Source organism: Macrotis lagotis, chromosome 7 (assembly GCF_037893015.1).
Source record: "Macrotis lagotis isolate mMagLag1 chromosome 7, bilby.v1.9.chrom.fasta, whole genome shotgun sequence".
Classification (NCBI taxonomy): domain Eukaryota; kingdom Metazoa; phylum Chordata; class Mammalia; order Peramelemorphia; family Peramelidae; genus Macrotis; species Macrotis lagotis.
Genome location: NC_133664.1, coordinates 67756556 through 67775817, shown reverse-complemented (window position 1 = coordinate 67775817; position 19262 = coordinate 67756556). Strand labels below are relative to the sequence as shown.

At 33.2% G+C, this 19262-nt stretch overlaps 1 protein-coding gene across 3 annotated transcripts in view; it reads right to left on the bottom strand.

The window, feature by feature from the left end:
- WAC (WW domain containing adaptor with coiled-coil) overlaps positions 1–19262 on the bottom strand; it is a 117295-nt gene that overhangs the window by 26114 nt on the left and 71919 nt on the right. For 2 of the 3 annotated variants that reach the window (XM_074193058.1, XM_074193056.1), the window contains exon 7: positions 16412–16720. The exons of the other annotated variant lie outside the window; for it this stretch is intronic. In XM_074193058.1, coding sequence (XP_074049159.1) covers positions 16412–16720 — 309 coding nt within the window. The remainder of the gene's footprint in view (positions 1–16411; positions 16721–19262) is intronic. 3 annotated transcript variants of the gene reach the window in all.

Below are 19262 nucleotides of genomic sequence, written 5' to 3'. Positions count from 1 at the left end.
CTCTACAGAATAAGATGCTTTGCAACAGATTGAGGGGCTGTGGGTGTTTTGAACCCCTCTTCTCAGCAATTAAAAATCTTTCTATTTAAAATCTCTCTGTCCCAGGCAAGACTAAATTACAGAATTTTCACACTGGTAGAGGAAGTATCCTATATCAAAATAAGAGCTCTGGAAAAATATGCAAAAACAATTAAGAATGTAATTGCACCCGACAATTTCTTAGAACAAAGATATAAATTGGCAAAAAGCTAAAAGAATAAACATAAAAGGGGGAAATGGTATGCAGTTGATGCAGCTCAATTTTGACCCATTCAAAAAGTCATTGTATAATGAAAAACAATGAACAACATATAGGAGACCAATTTTAACAAAATCCAATCATTTAACCAAGGCAAATCAACAGCCACAAGAAATCATGAGACCAAAGTATGCTTTACTTAGTAAATATATGAATTATTTGTCCAAGTGAGGAGTGACAGTTAATGAAAATAGTTCAGGATAGTTTAGAAATAAACATATAGAATCTTCCAAAGGAGGATGCAGAAAGATTATGAACAGCATCATCCAAAAAGTAGAGGAAAGCTGGGGAAAAAAACAATCAGTCTAAAGTAAGCCTGGGAGATGCCCAAATAATTAAAGTATTCCCTAGAACATATAACAATGAAAAATTAAAAGTTAGCTATCAAAAGTAGTAAAGATAAAAAAATTATGAGCAATTATTTTCACCATCCAGGACAATAGCATCATGATTTAGAAGAAGGCAAAATGTTACTGAAGAAAGTAAGATGAAGAAAAAGAAACAACTGAGTTTAATCAAGTGTACATAGGAGAAGATCTGTGCTGGAGACAATACAATTATTAAAATGTGAAAAGGAAGGTGTCAGATTGTGGGAAAAACCTCAGATCTCATAACACAGCCCTCCAAAAAAAAGTCAAGAGAGGCCACCAACAACTAACTATGGCTTTTTGTACCAACATCTGCATGTATACCAAAACACTGACCCACACGAGAAGGGAAAAGGCATGCAAATGATATTAATTATAAAGAAGTCTTTGACTCAGAAGACCAAAATCCCCTTGACGACTGGCAATAAGTTGTCTCTCATTCATATGTTAAAGATTCCTTGAAGAACGTAAAAACTATGTTAGACTCATTCATATCACTAATCTCAAATATCAAGTGAGGCATAAAACAGGTAAAATACCCTAGCCAAAAGTGTTGTGTCCTAACACAAATGATTCAAGTTGCAAGGAATTTTCTTGGGATGGTGAGATGTCACAGACACTCTTGCTGGAGATGACATCATGCTAGCTTTATCAAGTCCCAAGAGCTTGACTTAAACCATCTTCATTGGAAAAATCCAAAGGATGAAATCAAATTATGGCAGTTAATCTATAGAAACTGACTATCAATACACCTCTCCATCTGGATGAAGAGTTTTAATGAATAATAAATTGAGGAGGGTGGGACAGATTCACCTTCAGGAAAAAGCAGTTTCTTGAACAATCCGAGAAAGGGCCATTTTTTTAAATACTACTATTTTATAAGCATTGTTGTATATCTTCAAAACTTAGAACACAAGAGTTTTCATAGAATCAAAAAGCAGTATGACAGAGTGGACAATGTACATATTCATGGTGAATGTCAAGCCACTGCAAAATTTAATGAGGAAAATATATCAAAGAAGGGAAGGAGAGAAAGAGAAAGGAAAGAAAGAAAAAAAGGTTTATTAAACAAAAACAATTTATTAAGTATGTGCTCTGTAGGGCAGCTGGGTGGCTCAGTGGATGCAGCTTGGCCATAGAGTCAGTCAAATTCAAGTTCAAATCCAGACTCAGATACTTAATAATTACCTAGATGTGTAACCTTAGGCAAGTCACTTAACCCACTGCCTTAAATAATTTTTTTTAAAAGTATGTGCTCTGTAGCAGACATATGATCTAAATGCTCTACAAATATTGTCCAGTCAATCCTCACAATAATCCTGGAAGGTTAAGAGCTATTATTTTACAAACCAGGAAACTGCAGAACTCTGATGTGAAGAAGGGCCTTACCTAAGTTTCAGTCAGAAAGTCTGAGTCATATTTAGACTTAGGTCTTCCTGACTCCAGGTCCAACAATCTATCCTCTGCTCCCCTTAGCTTCCTAATGATAATACAATTATTATCTTCTTTTAATTCTCACAACCCAGGGAGGTGGGTACTAACATTACTCTCCTTTTACAAATAAAGAAATTGAGGCAAGCAAAAATGAAGTGATTTGCCTAGGATGATTACATAGCTCAGGAATATCTGGGGCCAGATTTTAATGTGGGTTATTGTGACTGCAGGCTCAGCCCTGAGTATATGTGTGCATGTGCATCCAACCAAGTTATCCTCTGCTGCTTTAATCTTAACGTGGAGGTGGCTCTGAATATATATCTCACCCCTCCAAGCCAAACTTCCAAGCTTCTCTGTCTCTGTTGAGGGCATTGTCATCTTCCCAGTAATCCTTGATTATCAATGGAATTTTGTTAAGTCCTCAGTCCTCATCAGATGTCAATTCTATTCCCATTCCAGCTTTACACTTGATTCTCTCTCAAGTTATCTGCTACTGAATCTCATGTTTTTTTTCCCTTTACATAGCTGCTAAGCTGATCACCTGCTCTCTTTTCTGGCCTCTCTAGACAGTACTCACTCCTACCTGTCTACATACTCATTTCATAACTCCTCTGTAAGTAGTCCACAAGACTCTGTCCTAGGTTTCCTTCTCTTTATATGTTCTCCCTTAAGGATAATTCACAGATTCATAATATTCAGTTCAAGAATCTCCCCTAAGATTCTATGACATGACCATTTATTTATCAGGCACTTCAAACTGAATGTCCAAGAGACATAATAAAATTCATTATGTCCAAAACTGAATTTTTATTATCTATTTTCTCCAAAAGCACATATCTTAGAAACATATTTTTCTCAAAGGTACCATTTTATCCATCCAGTTTCCCATGGTCTATTAACTTTGGCATTATCTTCAATTCTATACTTTCCTTCACCCTTTCCAAATGGCTGTCGAAACTAGCCATTTCTATCTCCACAGTGACTCCCACATCTAAGCACTTCTATTCATACAGCTACCACCTCAAGTTTTCAGGTGCTCATACCTCTCTCATATATTATTTTACAACGGTCCCCTGACCTCATCTATTCCCATTTCAGTTCATCATCCACACTACTAACAAAGTAATTTTCCTGTAGAATAGATGGAATCATGTATTCTTTTCTTAATCAACTCCAATGCCTCCTTATAACCAACAGCTATGAAGACTTAATGTTTAAAATGTAAAGTCCTTAAGAAAATCCCACCCACCTCTCCTTCTAGCTCATTGGACATTATTCTGCCCTCTGAGATCAAGTCAAAGCAGCCTTTTCTGTTCCACACTCACAATGCTCTCTACCTCCCTTCTCCATGTCTTTGCTCTGGCCAACTTCCATGAATATAATCACACCTCATCTTTACCTTATAGAATTCTTTTCTTCTTTCACTATGATTCTTGTTCCCATCAACTACAGGCCCCAAATACCAAGTATTTAACTACTTTGTATTATCTTTATCTTTATATTTATTCTGTGTATGAATGTACATACACATGCATAGAACATACACTAATTGTTGCTAAGAATCAACATTTGAGTCCATTATGGGTTACATGAAGAAAAAGCTGTGGGGGCGGCTAGGTGGCACTGTGGATAGAGCACCACTGGTCCTGGAGTCAGGAGTGCCTGAGTTCAAATCCGGCCTCAGACACTTAATAATTACCTAGTTGTGTGGCCTTGGGCAAGCCACTTAACCCCATTGCCTTGCAAAAAAAAAAAAAAATAGCTGTGACATTAAATAAAATAAAGATGGGAAGAATAGCCAGATCAGGTTAAGTATACATCAAAAAGATTTATGCAGGAGATAACAAAAGTGAAAGTACTGAGAAATCACTTCCTGAGGAATCTGAAGGAATATACCAAAAGGTAGTGGAAAAAATCTGAGAGCATAAAATAACTCAAAAAAGGTAATGGGAAATCAGGTACTCTTGACCCATCTTTATAAAATATTAATGAAAATAATATATCCATAGGCCAATTATGTTTGAGGAAAATACCAGAGAGGACCCAAGAGGCTTTCAGAAATGATATTATGTAGCACAATGCATCTTTTTAGTCACACAATTTACTTTTCAGTAAAGACCAAGGAAAACCAGAGCCTAATACTGCCTATTAAAAATCGTTTTAGTTTAAAGTACTTCTCCAAAACAGTATCTCCTTGTATGTATCAAGATCATAAACAGCTTGGTTAAATAGTTAAATTTAACTATAGAGATTAATCTGGTTGAAAATCAACTGGTGATTACTATCAAACAAGGAATAAAATAAGGATTTGTATGCTCGCCTTGTTTAATACTCCTCTATTAACATCAAGCGGGATATATGTGTGTTGGCAAAGTTTGCCACCATCATGAAGGACATCCAGCACAGAGTCCAAACAGAAGAAGGATTCCTTAGAGATGGTGGTCTTGTAGATGCTCCTGTTTGTGGATGATAGTGCGTTGACTGCATCAAGCCCTGGAACACTGCAGAGCCTCCTAAAAGAAATCCACAATCACTCAAAAAAGTCTGGCCTAACAATCAGGAAAAAATAGGCTGATGAAGGCTATCTGCTAACTAGATTATGAAGCACTTAACTACAAGGACAACCCATAAAGCTGGCTATGGCTAGATAGATAATACAGATAAGACACCATGCACTAGGTCCAGAATAAAAAAAGAAAGGTATGATGCAATTTTGATGACGGAGTTTACCCAAAATACAGTATATTTTAAAAGCACTAAGCATCTTTGAGGGATACTATCTTCTTATAAATCATAGAAATCCACAATCTTTGAGGAATCAAAGTTATGGTCACTCAAAGGTTAATGAAATATATGGTATGTATAAACAATCAGCAATATTCCACCAATTATAACATACTGATCAAAGTTACACTTCCTCATTTCTCAGAATTCAGATGATACAGGCATCTCCATCAGCCTGTCAAATACATACCAATGCAACTACATACATATAAAAGCGTGCCAATATCTGTTGTACATCTCGGTCTCCCAATTCCTTCTTCTCAATTCTAATAATCTACATCATCTTTCCACTTCAATGAAACTATGGTACCACAGAAAGAACACTGCTTCTCAAATCACAGGACTTGGGTTCCAATTTCAGCTCAGACACCTCTCTGGACCTTATGTAAAAGACCTTTAAGATTCTAGCTAATTCTACAGCTATGATTTTATCTCAATGTTTGTTGTCTTTTTGAACATTTAAAATTTTGTTTCTAATTTTCTCATGACCCTTCATATTTTTTCCTATTTTTTTTCAAATTCAATCAGTGATTTATGAGTACATTTCTAGGGATTTGTTTCTTAGGCTTCTGGAGGATGAATACTCCAAGACAGGGTACCAAACTTCGTATTTAAATGACCTAGTGCTCTTTCAACATTTCTTTTGATCATATATTGATCTTTTCTAGTCTGAAGCTCATTCTTCTTGAGTCAGAAGCACATTTTAGGGGATTATAAATTGATGGAATGCCCCTACCTAATCCTATTTGACAAAGAGAGATTTAAGTGACCTGCTCAGTCACATAGCTAATAACTGCCTACTTAGTCTAGCCATTAACTGCTTCATGCTACTTCTCTATTGTTTTCTTTCATTTCCCTAACTAGTTTTCATAAAGAACCAAAACTAAAAGCAGAACCTGGACTATTTTATCTGAGATCATGACATCATGGAAATAAAATGAACTAGATGCCGTAAGGCCAAAGTACAAGTTCTAGTTCAACCACTAAGCTCAACTATGACTTAAGTGATAAACATGTTTAACCTTGATATTCTGTCAAAGTTGAACTATACATATTTTCTTAAAATTTATACTCATTGAGATGGAATGCTATAAGAACAGAAGATGGAATGCTGTAAGAAAGGATTAACAGAATGGTTTCAGAAAAACCTGTTAAAACTTATAGGAACTGATACGAAGTGAAGAGAGCAGAACCAAGACAACATTGTACACAGTAACAGCAATACTATATGATGATACAACTATTCTCAACAACACAATGATCCAAGACAATTCCAAAGGACTCATGAAAAATGGCCATACACCTCTAGAGAAAGAACTAATGGGGTCAAATGTAGATCAAAGCATTAGAAACGTTTTCTTGTTTATATCTTCTTTTGCTAACATGGCTAATACAAAAATATGTTTTGCATGACAGGAAGGGAGAGATAGAACGTAAAATTAAAAATTAAAAAAATTAACGTTAAAAATTGTTATTACATGTAATTGGGGAAAAGTATGAAAATTTTCACTATATACACACAGAGTAATCTTAGAGTTAATACTGTAATCAATATAAAAATGAAAATAATTTTCCATGAAATATAATTTTAGGAGTTTATTAGTTTTAGGTAAGACTTATTCCTTGATAATTATCTTACAATGAAACTATTCAAACATCAGAGAATATTGCAGTTTTGCCAGTAGGGGGAGCAAATTACCAAATTATTTTAGATTCTCAGACATGAAAATTCATCAAAATTATATCATTAACAATCTTGAACACTTAGTATCAAAATTACTAAGCTGTAATTTACAAAAACAGCCTAGAATTATATAAATTTAAGCAATTAAGCCACTTCTATATTGTAGTTCTGTTATTTCAAATTTGACTTTCCTCACCCAGGTCTATAATAACACTTTCACCATAACACTTGTCAAAGGTAAATGCTACAAAGAAGGGTATTGACCTGTTATCCTCCAATAAAATATAAATTCCAAGAACAGAGTGACTATTTAATTTTTATCTTTGTTTCTTAACACCTAGCATCAGCTCTCTTCTGTCTAGTACACAGAAGACATTTAATAAATGCTGCTGTTTGGTGCTTTTGGTTAATTTGTTGAAATACTGTTTTTTTCACTTTTTCATTATTTTCTTGAATGGGTGCATTAACATGGGAGGGGGCAGCAGCAAAAAATTCAGGAATAAAAACAAAATACAAAAATTACAATTTTAAAGTTCAAATTATAATTTAACAGATATTGATAGCCCCAAGAACATTATGAAAAGTAGATTAATGGTGGATTCAGACAAAGGCATCTGATACATCTAACATTAACTGACATGTGATACACTGAGCAATCTACTTGACCTCCCAAGTATCCTTTCAGCACAACTCTTAAATTGCACAACAATGCTGACCTGCCTGCACCTGTATTTTCATATTTTAAAGCATTAGTATATATCATGGAAAGCCAATAATAAAACTAATTCTTTTTTTAAAAAGTTTCCAATACCATTCAATTATCTTTTCTTCAAAATCAATTTTATACAATATTTATAAAACGATTCTAAAAATGTCATTCTAATGCCTCTTAAAAACTCGCCAACAAAGACACTGAAGCAATAACCCAAAATATATTAAAATGACTACTCATTAACTCAAGTAACCAACAAAAATCACCCTTTATGAAGAACTCCAAGTAAAAAGTGTTTCATAGAAAACTTTTCAGTTTTTCTAAAACCTGGGTTAAGACCCTTCTAAGGAATATAAAGTTAGGTTCTATTTTGAGTCATTTTGTGCTTAAATCTCTTTCAGCTATTAAGTCGTGCTTTTCTCTCACATTTAAAACTTGTTAATAAGATAATAAAAGGAAGAACTAAACTATGATGCAAACAGTCATAATGTGGCAATGCCTGGCTTCCCTTTATGTTGAAGGAAGAGTGTCAGTTATAGGATGAAATTTTTATAACCACAACTGTAAATTAAAGTTTACACAACAGAAATGGATTATTTAAAAAAAAGAAACAAGTCAACCAGAAGCCAATGTCTATGTTTTATTCACCATAAAAGAGAAAAGGTTCAAATGAAAAAATACAGGAAAGATATAGGAGAAGTCCAGTGTTATGGACTCTTCTGTCAAACTCTGTGTCTTAGCAGTTAGATATATCTTAAGAAAATTACCTGAGGCACAATGCAGTTAAATGACTTGCCAATAAGGCTGATTTAGTGTCAATTGCACGATGCAGACTTCCATATTCCTCAAAAGGTCATAATTCTTCAATGTGCTAATTATTGTTTGTTGTTGTTGGGGGTGGGTGGGTAGGTAGGTAGGTGGATTAAGGGATAAGTATAAAAAATTATAGAAATGCAAATTTAAAAAATTATCAACAAAAATCTATAGAAGAAAACAAAAAAGTTCAGAAAAGGATGAAAATGGAGTCATTTATTACTACCTTGTCAAATTTAAGACTGATTTTTAAATTCAATTTCTCAAGTTCAGTTTCATATACAAATCTCAATTTTTATTTTTAAATACAGAATGTTATCTGGCAATCAACAAGTATACATCAGGAAAACTTTGTTGGAAAGGGGAAAAAATAAAAAAGAATGCTCCAGGCTAATTTTCAAGTTCATAATCTTAAAAATTTTACTAAAAATTATTATGAGAATAAATAATTTGAGAGTTATATAAAGAAAGTACATTTCTGAACCTCAAATGAAACCTTAGGTTCATGAATCAGAAATGTGTAATAAAAAAGAAATCACTGAGGGCATAAAAAGGAAAAAAGTTAAATGACCAAATGGAAGTAAAAAATGAAATTAAACACTAATTTTTCTTGCTCTTGAGCATCATGTAAATATGAACAACCCCAGAAAGACTGTGGCTTATCTAAGGTCAAAGAATGATACAATCAGGAATAATATCTAAGTTTCTTAAATTGCAATGTCAAACTTTTCCATTGGATCACATTACCTATAAAATGAAAGTGAGTCTGTTTTGTATATGTGTGTATATATAAGCATATTCTATAGCGTAGCCAAAGAGAGACAGGATCACTAGCACATCTAGATTAATGAAGGCAAATCACAGCCCAGGGCCCTTTTTTGTTTGGTACCCCAAGCTAATATTGGTTGATATATTGTAAAATAAAACAAAACTTTTAAGATATAAAAAGCTTTCTTAGCTGGGGTTTTACAAAAACAGGATGCAATTTACTGACCCCTGGTCTGCATGATTATTTCACTACATGATTATTTGCACAAATTTAGAATGGCTTATGTATATTTGATGCTTCTACTTGATGAGACTTGGTGAAATGTACTCAGCTTGATATAACAATCAATAATAATGACATTTAGATATCGTTTTAAGGTTTGTTGGTCATTGAGTCCTACTTAATGAGCATTCAAAAAAATTGGTCTTGCTGTCCCATACTAGGAAATAAGTAAATGAAAAAATACAAATTGTTCAAATTATTGACATACAGTTGGATGAGCAGACCACTGTAAACAGATTTTACATATGTATCACAAATCGATCACAAATAGATCTACTAGATGCAGAGTAGAACAGGCGCTGAGTAGGTTCTACTGTACTATCAAGCTACACTTTCAATGATCCTAAAATGCAATTTACGGTTAAAATCTATCTCTTTTGATGCTAATAATCTCTCAGGAATGATTATATATCTGTGAGTCATTAGCATAGTATTGTGTAACATAGCAAATACAAAACAGATTTTTTTGTTCTTTACATTAAATAGAATCAGGAAACATAAAATAGAATCAGTGCCATAAAAATCCTAATGAGCAAAAGACACATACTGAGTCACATTAAAAACAATGTGACATCAAGAATATGCATGAATGAAAAGGCAGTTGGACAATTTAAAGTTCACCAGTATTCATCTTTTTCTACTACTGAATTCACCCTAGAACCCCTCCCAGAAAAGTCATCCTTTTTAAAGTATAAATAATAAGAAATAAGTGCCTCAAAACTAAACATTTAGATAGAGTCTGCCTTTATATGCAGTGTCCTATATAGATTGTCATTCCTTTCCTACAAAGCTGAAGGTCACTATCTGATGTCTTTTCTTAGGGGCCAAGATTGGTCATTTTAACTTTATAGTGTTCAACAATAAAACAATAAAAACTCAATGCTGCAAAATTCATAAATTACTGAAAGAATCAGAGGAAGAGTATCAGATAATCTTAAAGACAAAAATAACAAATAAAACGATTTGAATAGGTTGGGATCTATAGCAACTAAGGATAATCCCATTGCTCAGACCAACTATCCACGGAAATAGCAACAAACTTCATTAAAAGTCAAACTTGGATATTTTAATCAACAGGGATATTATTTATTTAATGAATGGGAAGTATATTTAGACTTAAAAAAAAAGATATGCCAACACCAGACCACATGTGGTCCCCAATTTATGCATACTCAAACTAAAATGTATCAACTTGTTTCCCATAAATAGAAATATAAAGGAAGGGGAAGGAATGAGCAATCATAGGTTTTGAGCTCAAACTTTTCATTTCAGAGATGAGGAAACTGAGACCCAAAGAGGTAAGTGACTTGCCCAAGGCCACATAGGTAGTAGATGGCCATCCAAATTTGAGTGTAGACCTCCAGGCTCCAAATCCTGCTTTTTTCAATATAGGTAATAAGTCTTTTTGTCGTGTTGTTTACCTTTAAAAAGGCAATAAAACCTGAAAAGATTTTAAGAAAATCTGAAAAGAACTGAATATCAAAGTTATAAAAAAAGATGTGAGATTGATTCATTCCAAAGTGGATCAGGGAAGAAAAGGTCACTGGTAAGAATAGGGGGTCAAATCAGTAATTACAGAAGATAGATCAATTCCTATGCACCAAGTCCTGGGCTAAAATTCAGAATATGAAAAAAATGGGTAAAAAACAGTCCCTGATTAAGTTAAGAAATTAAGTTAACAGAGGAGACAACATGTAAATAAATAAGTACTTATAAATAAAAAGTAGAATGAATGGTCAATTTAGAGGGTAAGTTGAGTGGAGGTGTCTTGAGAAAGGGCTTCTGCAGAGGCTGACATGAATCGTCTTTTTTTTTTTTTTTTTTTTACATTTTTGAGCTGGATTTGAACTCAGGTCCCCCTGACTCCAGGGCCTTACTCACTGTGCCACCTAATTGTCCTTTGAGTCTAGTCTTGAAAGAAGTCAGGGAAAGAGGAAGAGATTGCAAAGGAGAGCATTCCAGACATTGAGGTTAGCCAGTACAAAGGAATGAATACAGGAGACAAAACTATGATGAATGAGGGATGTCAAGATGGCCGATATAGATTCTGGATGGGAAACCCTTGACATGTTTAGAAAAGTTCAATAAATTCTTAATGAAAAGGAATAAAATAATTTATTTCAAAACCAAATTCATCACTTCCCCAGTCCCCATTCCAGAAAGTAGAAACAATAAGTCAAGAGAGATAGATTGTCTCTGCTGCTAATTATGCAATATTGCACAGAAGTCTTATTTGTTCTAAACTTAATTTTCTATATATGTAAAATGAGAAAGATTCCTGCCACACCTCTGCTCCCCATCATGAGCGTCTTTCCTATCCTATATTGCTTGATATTGTGTATGTATGGCATTCTTTGTTAGACTGAAAGCTTTCTGAGAGTAGCAACTGTATCCTTGTTTTATCTTTGTATCATCATAGGGACTAACAATTTCTTAAAATATATGGCTAGACTGAATGATTTAAGGACTAATAATGGATAAACTCAACTTTTTTTTACCACTAAAAAAAGATAAATAAAAATAAGGTTATAGAAACAGAAAAATTATAATGAACATAAATGAAGATTAAACCTATGCCCCATTAGTTAGATAAAATTACCTGAGGCAAAAGTTTCTTGAACTGAATGTATTGAAAGAATATTATATTTCATGTAGCCCAATAAGGATTTATTAAGTGCTCCTTGTGCCAAGTCCTATTCTAAGCAAAAACTTTCCCAAAATGTTATTGTTGTGTTGTTCTTTCTTATCCTTGGATTTGGCCTCAAAATAAGTCATTCACTTTAAAAACAAAAACAAAAAATCCCAAATCAACAACTCTTTAATTTAGAAAGGCCCCAATTTCCTTTAAAAAAAATTATAATTCAGAAGACTGTCAGTTGTTTTCTTTAGATGCTTTTGTTTAATGTATCATTGGAATCATTTAAATTGTGCTATCAAAATTTGTTTGGGGGGAAATTTTTTTAAGGGAGTACAATGATGTAATGCAAAGAGTGTTGGATATGGGGTGAGGAAACATTAGAGGCACCACAGCACAGTGAAAATAATCTAGTGGACTTTGGTTCAAATTCCACTTCTGATATTTACTGTCTTAGGTGAACTTGGGTAAATCCTTTAACCTCTTTGAGCCTCTGTTTTCTTGTCTGTAAAATGAAGGAGGGAAGTCTTTGAAATCTAAATCCATGAAGCTATGAATTTAAATCAGTCTAAAAAGAATTATAACAATTAGCTGCCTCCTGAGGGAGTCCAAAGGATCCCTTTTTGATTCTTTGGTTCAATGTAACCATAAATGACTATGACAAATAAAAGTGTTTCTCTCAAAATTGCCATCACTCTATCTCACCAACAAAACTGTCTTTACTAGAAGAGTCATACCTCTTAAGCAATTCTTCTAATTTCAAATTGTCACCAAAGACAAGTAAAAAATTTGTTAAAATGCTCTGCTTCTAACAAGTTGAAACTTTCCATCCCTGCAGCATTTACCTGTATTCCAACTGATGTTGGCTGAAGTCTCTCCCTACTCCAATCCCCTTTCCACACAACTACCAAGTATTTTTCCCTTTTTAAAATCTTTTATCTGAATATGTCCCTCAATTAATTCCAATGGCTTTTGACTGACTCAGACCCAATATAAAGTCCCCATCTGCTAAAACTCTTCACAAACATGAAGGTTCCCAGCTCTCTCAAACTTCTTCATTCTAGGTTTCTGTCATACACTGACTTACCTGATAATCCTCACAAAAGATGTACCTCAATGTCTCTCACTCCTGAAATACATTCTTCCACCTTTCCAAATTTCATTTCTTTGCAGACTACTCTCATTTACCACATCATGAATAATTCTAATATTATAACTGATCCCACTATTGTCTTTCTTTACCATCAAACAAGAGTTAAGCTGCTGCTCCTCCTTTAACACCGATTAATGCCTAAATCTCATGCAATCTGCTATCTCCCACCATTCTAAAGAAATTACTTCTTATTTTCACATGCTAAATACAATGATTTTTTCCCCTTAATTCCCATCCAGATCTACAGTAGAATAGCAGCAGTATCTGAAACTACTGACTCTTCCTTCCTATGTTCTCCTTTATTCATTTATTCATAATCATTTATCAAGTGCCTAATATAGACCGGGCAGGATAAAAAGTACTGGGAATACAAAAACAAAAAAGATCTTTTCCTGACCTCAATGAGTTTATCTTCTAAGATAAAACTACTCAGACAAATAAAAGTACAAATTATAGGAGTGGATGATGGTAGGGGGGTAGAGAAGAGGATGCTACAACTAGAAACTTAAAAGGCCTGGTATATGTCTTTTGAAGGGGCACATAAATTGACTAATAAAAAAAGCTAGGAAGTATATAGACAGAGACAAGGACATAGTGCATTTAAGCCTAGGTGATAAAGTTCCATGAAATGGAATGTTACATAAGAATAGTAGGTGGGTCAATTTGGTTGGAATATAGAATGGATGAAGGAGAATAATATGAAGGAGCAAGATGGTGAATGAGCTGAAATACCAGTTTTTATTCTGACTCAAGTGATAAAAAGGAGCCACAGTAACTTCTAGAGCAATTTGGCAGCTGTGAATTGAGGAAGGAAAAGACCAAGTCATTATCAATGAATGGCAAAATGTTTTGTTAGAATTATACAATTTGATCCTTGCAACAGTCCTATGAGGTATATGTGTGTGTGTGTGTGTGTGTGTGTACACACACACACACGCTACAGATATAACTCCCATATTAAAGATGAGGAAACCAAGGCTCAACAGGTGACAACAAGGTCACAAAGTCAAGTATCAAGAAATGGAGCTTGAACTCAGGTCTTCCTGATTCCAAAGTTGACCATGTTATCCACTATAGCACAGCAGGGAAACTAATTAAGAGTTTATTGAAACAGTTTGGTTAAAAAAGTGAAGAAGGCTGACAGCCATCTAAGTGTAGAAGAGACATGTGATGTGTTGTAAATGCAGAACTTACACATGATTCAACATGGAGGAAGAGGCAAGAGGGGAGGACAACTCCAGAGTCATAAATCAAGGTCACTGAAAGGATGCTTAAAATGCTCACAAGTTGGCTTCTGAGACATGCCCTCAAACTCCTTCTGAACCTCCTCAGAAATTATATTTAGCCTTCCTCTCTGCTATCTCTGTAATTTCTCTTTTGGATTTTACTAATACCTATGGCTTCAATTGTCAAATGTATCCAGAAAAAACTTAAAATACATTATCTCCTTCCTGTTTCTTATGCATCTTAACAGTAACATTTAAAACTGAATTCATTTATACATCTTTATTTCTGTTTTTCTATTAATGATAGAGTCATCCTGCCAGTTACTGCAGTTACATAGTTGGAATTATCCTCAACTGTTATTATATCCAGGTACTTTTAAGTCAAATCCATTTTTCTTGCCTTTCCTATTAAATTTCTTGAAACCTTGATCCTAATGCCATATCTATGTCTGCATCTTCAGCACTTAACACACTTTAATCAAATGTCCACTGAATCAGAATATAGGACATCCAGTCAAGGAATAGCACTGTCTTTCAGATTTGGGCAAATACGAACCTAATCATTTAAAAAGTAATCTCTATTTTGATAAAGTATCCCTGAATGATCAATTCTGTAGTTAAATTTTTTTTTTAAATTCCTTTCTCCTGGAGACAAAAGTAATTTAGAATGGAGCTAAACTATAGATTGTCATAAAGAAAGGTAACGTTCTTTCTTTCAGGTCCATACAGCAAAGTCCATCACTAAGCTAAGTAGATGTCTGAGAAGAGGTTTGCGGAGAAAGACAATGTGTACATACGAGCAATCTGTGTTATCAATGTTTTGTGCATAAACGGTAGCTCTTAAGTGAGTAAATGTAATTGAGAAAAATCTAAGTTAAGAAATTCTTACTCTGGTCTATACATTGAAAAAATTTTAACAGTAATTTTTCTTTTTGTAAATTGAGTAATGCTTAACTTAAACTATCAGATTTATGATTAATTCCTCTTGTCTATCACAATTATGTTTTTTTCATAGAAATCTTATCACTATTTCCCCCATATCCAAAAAGATTATGTTTAATAGACTCAAAAATAATAAAAAATAAGTAACTATTTTGATTCTAAGGAACAAGTATAGTCAAAGAAACTCTGTAAAAACATGAAGAAATGGTACATGTAGTTTTACACTCTTCAAAGGACTCCAGATATGTATGCATGGAAAACTAGAAAATTTGGGATGTACTATCACTAAAAAAAAAAGTTATTAGGTAAAAAGTACTTGCTGTAACACATTATTATGGGACCAATTCTACTGCATAAATATCTAACAATAGGGTTATTTATTAATGATGTGGCATATCCTAAATAATAATATACCTAAGGTAAGCTAAAATAATCATAGAATTAATGCTGAAGGTTTAATTATACATTCCCAGAATAAAAGGCAAAGTGGGATGAATATTGGAGTAGAGGCTCAAAAATTACCTTAGTTCACAAATGCTTCCATAGTCCCAATTTATTCTTTAAGATTTTTACATATAATGTGCTGTGACTATGAAATGACATTTCACCTCTAAAATTTCACATTCATAATGTGTCATGTCTTTCCTGACAACTGTTATCTTCTCAAAGAAAGAAATATTACTTGTTATTGCTACTGTTAATATTGTTACTAATATTATCCCACAATTTGACCATGCATGAAGTGTAGATTAATGCTTTATAAGTTGAATTTACTTCACTATTATGTCTTATACTTTAATCCAGGTAGTGCTATTTATTGATTTGGGGTGTTAAAGAAATCATTGTATGTTTTCTAATCTAAATATTGTGAATAATCTTAGATTAAATAAATGTGATTCATAAACTAATTATAAAGTACTTTAAAATTGTGTCATAAATGTCACCTATTATTTAAAATTCCTGATTCTTAGAAAATTTAAGAAATGAAACATTAATGCAATTCTAAATTAATTGAAAATTTATACGTATCTGAAGGGATGTTCATTCTTTTTTAGCAGGTCATTTAAATTAGTTATAACCATTATAAAGTAAGTTTTTAAATTTTTAAATAGTTCAATTAAATAAATGTTTTTTTAAAATTGCAAACAGCTTATTCTATAATTGAATATTTACTAAGTCACTCTAGAGAATTTTCTTCTTTTTCTCTGTTAATCTTAAGTGAATTCTTAAACCAAATGGAAATCTTACACTAATACCAGAAATTCCACTCCAACGTGCAATATCTAACAATAGAGGTCATACCAGGCATACCTTTTCTTTCTGTTTTCTGTGCAGGGATGGAAGATGTGGGTGTAGGCAGTTTTGATAAAGTAGATGCTCCATTAGCATCAAATGATTTCTTTGGCTGGTGATCAGATTGTAGAGGAAATGGACTAGAAGGAAGAGTGCTTGGGGTAGCAGTTGGATGAACCACTGGTTTGATGGGGTGCTGTACTGGCGTAGAACTACTGTGAGTCTCTGCTCTTGGCAGTCTGTAGTCTCTGTCATTGTGTCTGCTTGTTTGAGACAAAATATTCTGTGGGAGCATACTACTGGCATCACTGGAATGCTTGTCTTCCACTTTTGTTCAGTTCGCAAAGTAATGTTGGAATGAGGGGAAAAAAAAAAGATTACGTTAGAAACCTGTCTTTAACATTGGCTAATTGAAAACATACTAATACTTAAGTCTCTCTTTTTATAAAACTAACCCTAGTTAGTTTCTGATATTCTATCATCATGATGCAAACTCTCAATCAATGGATGAGGTTAACTGTAAAACACACCCTTCTCAGAGCTGCACTTAAATGTTAAAATAATTTAAGTCTTAACCTTTCTAAATTCTGAGAAATGTGATAAAAACAAAACAGACACACACACACACACACACACACACACACAAGAATTATTCTGTGTCTATTTCTGTATATCTGGAAGTATAGCACCTCTTAAAGCAAAATATAAAATAAGAAATAGCTGGGACCTCATCACTAATTTTTTAAAAATAGAGCCAATAGAAAAAAGGATATAGTGATATCACTTCTCTTATTACTACCAGTCCTATTTCTAAATTACCACCTATACAACTGTAAGTCATTTTAATCTACGCTAAGGTAAGATATAACTGTTTTTAGGCAGCTGATTATTTGAGAAACTATATATTAAAGCTAATTACAAGAATTTTAAGATGGTTAAACAAAAGTTAAATGTAAATCATTGAACACAATAAAACTACCTGAAAATAGTCTGAATCAACATCTTTTAAAAAAAATAACTTAGCCAATACTATTAGATACAAAGATTCTTTCTTCCAACTAAAAAAGTTCATATATGCTTACATGTAGGTATATACTTAAAAAAATAAACTCATATCACCCTGAATTAAAGTCGTTTCACTAGCTCTGAAGCTAATAGGGAAATACTTGATAGTATAAATGCCCTAATATTCAAGGCTTTTTAGAACTACCAAACTAGGGTTGAAAATTGAACACAACTCCACCAATAAAAGAACAAATAAAAATTTATTACAAACACTTATGTGCCAAGGAGAATGGAATTTTCAGGAAATAAAAATATTCATATTTATTAATACAAATTATATCCTTTCACAAGTCATGTTCCAAGCAGCTGTATCTTCCTTTATCTATGATGCTATGGGAAAGCTTATTCACTTCTTTTATCTACTTTCCAACTTTATCTACTTATCGACTTTCGCCAAGCCCAACGACCCAGAACTCTTCCTAATGTCCAAAACCTACCACAAAAAAAATGTTAGGACAGGGATTCATTTTACAATGCTTAATATCTGATTTGAACATCAATCAGCAATCTTAGAATGTGCATATGGTAAAAGTTGTAGCCAAAGCACTTTTAATATGTAACATGCAATTTTGTATGAAATTATTAATTGGTATAACAACAACCAAAAACCTTTTTCAATTAAACTTACATTAACTGATTATTTACTATTTTTAAGAGGATAAGTTGATAAAAGCATACCAATAAACCTATAAGTGTTTTTATTAGTTAGAAAATTAATACATCACACAAAGATGAGCAATAATTAGTTTTTACTGTCTAAGTTGCAATTTTAAATGAATTAACTATCCTGTAAAATGCATTAGGAATGTGATCAATTGTTAAGAGAAAAATTTATGCATAGTCAAGTTGGAAAGCAGTATTTCAAGGAGTTTTCCCAATGATCTGTCCCATTTTCTACTTGACTTATCTTTACTGTACCACAAAAATTCCTAAGGCTAAAGAAAATGTTCACTAAAGAAATTGCTTTTAAAGTTCTCTAAGTCAAACTAACTGCATAAAAGAAATAAAAATATGTTCTAGTTAACACTTTTACATTCTAATATTGCAAACCTTTTATGCTATTTCTTCCAAAAATATGTCTATCAAGAATTAGGCAGTGAATAGGTAAATTTCATCCACATAAATTTCACTAATAATTGCATAAAGAAATGGATTTCTATAGAACCTATCAGATGAGCTATAATGAAATTAGATAGAAAAAATAATGATCGTATAACTTCATCATCTGCTGGCTAAAACTTACACATTAAAAAAAATTCAGACCTTTTACCACAAACTCATTCTGATGTTCGTTCAATTAGGCATGTCACTATAAACATTTACTATTTTCCACACCATTGTAAAGAAGATGGATTTAAAATTCCTAATCCTCTGTGAAGTAAGAGAGATAACTAAGGCATGGTAGATAAAACTGAACATAAAGACTTGTGTTCAAATAAATTCAAGTCAGTCTCTGACACACAGGAGCTGTCCTCTCAATGTTACAGGAAACTCTCTAAGACTCCAAATTGTAAAGAAAGAGCCCAGTATCCTTTCTGCCAACACCCCTCTATTTCTATGCTTAGAGGCACATAAATTTCCAATGTCACATACTTAGAATTTTGAGCATCAATATATAGGAGATACCAGGGACATCCTGTCAAAGGTTATGCTTACACAGGCAGGAATATTTGCAGATGAAGAGCATGAGAAGAAATAATGAGTGTTTTTCCCCCCTCTTCTACATTATACAAAAATATCAAAGGTTACTACAAGAAATTGGGGAATGAGGTTAGGTTGGCTTCTTTCCCCTAGATCCTGGATC